At 32.3% G+C, this 4,730-nt stretch overlaps 1 protein-coding gene across 1 annotated transcript in view; it reads left to right on the top strand.

Moving 5' to 3' along the window:
• The window catches only part of LOC108687631 (gamma-aminobutyric acid receptor subunit beta), a 75,333-nt gene that overhangs the window by 56,767 nt on the left and 13,836 nt on the right, over window positions 1-4,730 (top strand). Inside the window, 1 exon segment of the mRNA XM_018193507.1 lies at window positions 3,435-3,665. Coding sequence (XP_018048996.1) covers window positions 3,435-3,665 — 231 coding nt within the window.

Raw genomic sequence — 4,730 nt, 5'->3', positions numbered from 1 at the left:
ATATGTAGTCACTATACATACACGGTCTCCACACCTTATCTCGTTCGCGTGTACACACGAATTATACTCGCGTCGCGAAACTCCTGTCCTGTGATTGAACCTACGTCGGCAGGAATCTCGATGCTCACGAGGCGTGCAGGTCACGCGTATGTTCTCGCATAAGATTACGAGTCATAATCGTGCCTAGCATCGTAATTATAAACTATTAACTCACTATCGTAACTGTGCGCTTACAGGCAGGCTTGTATCAGATTCTTAACGTGGCTTTGTAATATAAGACTAATTAGAAACAATTGTGTGATAGTGAAACAATTGTGATATTACAGTAATAAATCAAATGAAATAGCATGTGGCTTATCAAAAAGTAATTATAACGATGAAATGATCAGCACATATTTTGAACTAATTAAAAAATAATAACGAAAAATATTTAATTTATTAAAAAAAATATAGCAACCGTGTATATCTATCCATATTATCAATGACGCAAAAAGTCATAATATAATTTTCTTTATATTTTGTACGAAACAAACTTAAACTATAGCTTGTTTAAAATCTTCAATCAATTATAATTTAACAATTATCAAATTCTGTTATAGTTTAATCCAGTAATATAGTAAGGTAACAAAACCTCATGATATCAAACAAGTTTTAACATTCTACTCAGGATTTCTTGCTATAATAGGAAGGCGATTAAGAAACTTCTATTTTGGTTAATAAATCTCTACTCATTTATGGTTTCAGTTAGTTCAGTATTTCAACTTCCGCACCCATATGAATAAAGATTTCAGCGAAATCGGCAGTAGAGCAATTTAGAAAGCTCGCGACATTGCCAACGAGTTTATGTCGGCATAATAACATATTATTTACATTGTATTATAGTGAATTTGGTCACTCGTACTATAGGTATTAGATCAGTATAATAATTTAATTGATAAACCATAAATTAATATAGGGCAATTAGGAATCCGCGCTGTAATCGATGCACTTAAATTATTAGATGAATCAGTAGATAGATCAATATACATTAAATTATATAAAATAAAAAGCAAAGATATAATATAATCAACTTTGATAATGAAATAATACATGTAAATTCCATTAAATGACATAAAAATAACGTTACTGGATACTTAATTGTTTAAAATATTTATATCTATGCTTTTTTACATTTAATTTTGCTCATTTCATGTATAAAAGCTTTTAGTATGCACTAATCTAGTGTAATGCAAGAAATCAAATTTACTATTAGATAATTAGAATTATTGATGATTACATCATTTTCATATATGGAAATAATTTCTTAATATCTCCCGATTATTTCCATTGCAATTATGAAAGTTTAAAGTTCATCTCTTTTATTATTATAGTGTTTTTATAGTATCATGAAGGCTAAAGTTTCATATAAATCATCCACTAACGATGAATAATTATAAAATCTCTAACTTAATTTTATTTAATTTATATGCGTAATTTTTATCTGTCTAAACTAAATTCTCTTGTCGCGTGTAATACGTTGTTACGTATTAGTGCAATTAGATCGCAAATTATTTGTTAAAGAAATTAAATTTAATAAATAAAAATATTTGTCAAGCTCGCGTTTAATATAATTTAATATCGTAAGGATTTGGTAATGGAATAGCATGGTCGTCAATCACGGTTTACCCGAAATCACTTTCGTCCGAGTTGCTCTCACACGTCGCTCAAGCCTAAGGATAAACGCTCTTGCGAGTGTGAGACCCAATGATGGAGCGTTCTACAAAGCTCTCGAAGTTACCGTCGCAACTTTGGACTTTATAGCCGCGCCGCGCCGAATTAGCCTCGCTTCATTTCACAGCGTGAGGTCAAGTAGAACACCGGAGGAGGTCTGGATATAGGGTCACGTAAACGTTAAGTGGCCGATTCTTCGTATTACGATAACACGATGAACCGTCTCGTATAAGTTTTCAGAGATGCCTGTCGACGTACGCGATCCCAAATATATTTCCTCTCCCGTACTTTAATTCTCCTTGCACGAATATCTCTTCCGATCGACACGTTACATCCAAAACGACGGCCGCATCGTAAACGCGGGCGGCTAAATTATACCACAATTGTTATTTACCTGGCACAACTTTGCGTTCCTTCGCGTAGAAACGCATATGTCTTTTCAATCTCTTCAAATTTTATACGCTCAGACTCATGAGAATAACGAGGACTAACGTAGCATTTCAAATTGATCTTTATATGCTCTGTTCAAAAAGTATGCAAACATCAAAAACACTTCTTAATATTTCTAATAACTAATTAACAAATTATTCGTTGAAATTAAGAATTTGACAATAAGAAAAGCGCATTTTATGAGTTATTAATATTTTTTATTTCTCGAATATCTGTTTTGAAAATGCAAGTAATATTAAGTTTTTAATTATCTTTGTATCTTTAAAAAATATGAGTATGGATTTAAAACCATGGTAATGTTCATATAATTCTCACCATGTTGATGTTAATATTTACGCCAACAGGATTTAAATCCTCCAATATTTATATTGACATTGGCGTGATGTTAAAATCCATGATGTTAAAATCCATGATATTAATCTGCACCATATTGATAATACTTAACACTAATATGATGAGAATTATTATACATACAGATACGTTATTGTGTATTAAATCCATACTTTTAAGAGTGTATAATATCTATTATTATTATATTTATTTCATTATTAAATTGTTAAATTTACTCATTTTATTTTTATGTTATTTTTGGAATATTTTTGCAGCCAGTGTGACACAAGAGCGTATCTCTGAAAGAAACCGAGTATATTAAAAAATTGTAATTAATTTTAAAAGTACATTATATTTACTAAAATGCATTTACTTAGTTATGGCATCCAATTACCATTATCATTAATAATAACCTGTCATCATGTTTTTTTATAAAATTTTCATAAATATAAAAATGACATTGATCAATGGATTGGCCTTCCCAATTTCCAGACGCAAATCCGATTAAAAATATCTGATCAATCATAAAGATGAATATGCTTTGAGAAATACGAATATTTGTTTTGAAATAGTTATCTTTGGCATTTACCCAAGCATTTTTGGTTTTTAACCAAATCTTTAATTGAAAATCGTAGAAAGCATGTCATAACTAAGTAAATGCATTTTAGTGAATGTAATATATTTTTAAAATATAACTTTATTTTTTTTAATATACTGTGTTTCTTGCAGAGAACTCTTGTGTCATATAATGCTAACTGCATATATTACATACAAATTTTTATTTAAAAGATACATTAATAATAACTCAGCGAATTGCATATCAGTTTTCGGAGCAATCATAAAAATACAATAAAAAAATACGCTTACGTGAATCCTCGTATTTCTCTAATATATCTGTGAACACAAACGACTACCAATCTAATAAGTCACCTGTGTCGTACCAGGACTTCACGTTGGATTTTTACTTTCGACAATTCTGGACGGATCCACGACTCGCGTTCAAGCCGCGACCGGGCGTCGAGACGCTCAGCGTCGGTTCAGAATTCATCAAGAACATTTGGGTACCCGACACCTTCTTCGTCAACGAGAAGCAATCGTACTTTCACATCGCTACCACCAGCAACGAGTTCATTCGCATTCACCACTCGGGAAGCATCACGCGTAGCATACGGTGAGTATAACATTAATTAAGTACAAATTTATATCCATAGCTCTCACAATTATATACATATATATATATATATATATATATATAATACATACATACATACACATATAACTTTTACGTAGTAATATTTTTTAAGTGTCAAATTCTTTTTTATTAATTAGTAAATCCAAGTTTAAAAGTCATCTAAGCGGATCTTTTTTTCTACCATAATGACGACGCTTAATTTAAATGATAAAAAAAGAAAAAATATATGATATGCTACGTTAGATAAATAATAAAGGTTAAAAGGTCTTTCTTTCTATATTCATGAGTCAATTAAGTAAATTTAATCCTGTTACTTTCATTGTCCGAGAGAAAACGTACATGATATTTTTCGCCGACTGTAAATCGAGCTTCTCATTATCCTCTATCATCATAGAACATTCGTGACACTTCTGGGACCAATTGTATTCGGCACAACAAATTTGTTCTTTGTAGCGGCCTCCACCCCTTCTTGTCTGACACAACTCGTATCATTTCTCGTATTTATCTCCCTTTCGAGCACCTAGGAGTGTTCTGGTATTAACGCGCCAGCTATATTCAGGCGATCCATGCATACCTAACTTGCACTCCCTCGCGCAATATCGTTCCATTATATTACATCCTCGACTTCCGGATCGGAAGTACCGAATCGAGCCGCTCGCTGTCGGGAACGGAGGAAGAATATCGATGAAGCAACGAGCGCGCGCTCATTTGCGTGAATAATTCTTCCCTGCTTCTCTCAGAGCATAAGTCATCGATCACTGTCTACATGTATGAATCATGCGATACGTATGTCTGTAGAGTTTCGTATAATACGTCTCATCGACAAGACAAGAATAGTATTAACGGTACGCATCGAATCGATATGGATTGGTTTTCATATCCGTTTATCCTGATGTGACTCGGGCGTAATGAGGTCTACTACGAATTAATTTCTGCACATTGATTCAACGTTACTCGGATGCAAATGGATTGGCATTTGTATATCATGAAATATTTTGTTAAGAAGCAATTGTTAACAAGTTTTGCTTGAATATGTTTCAGCTTAACG

The sequence above is a fragment of the Atta colombica genome, unplaced genomic scaffold, assembly GCF_001594045.1.
Source record: "Atta colombica isolate Treedump-2 unplaced genomic scaffold, Acol1.0 scaffold210, whole genome shotgun sequence".
In the NCBI taxonomy this organism is placed as follows: Eukaryota; Metazoa; Arthropoda; class Insecta; order Hymenoptera; family Formicidae; genus Atta; species Atta colombica.
Note: the sequence above shows the minus strand (reverse complement) of the source record. Positions and strands in the feature narration are given on the sequence as shown.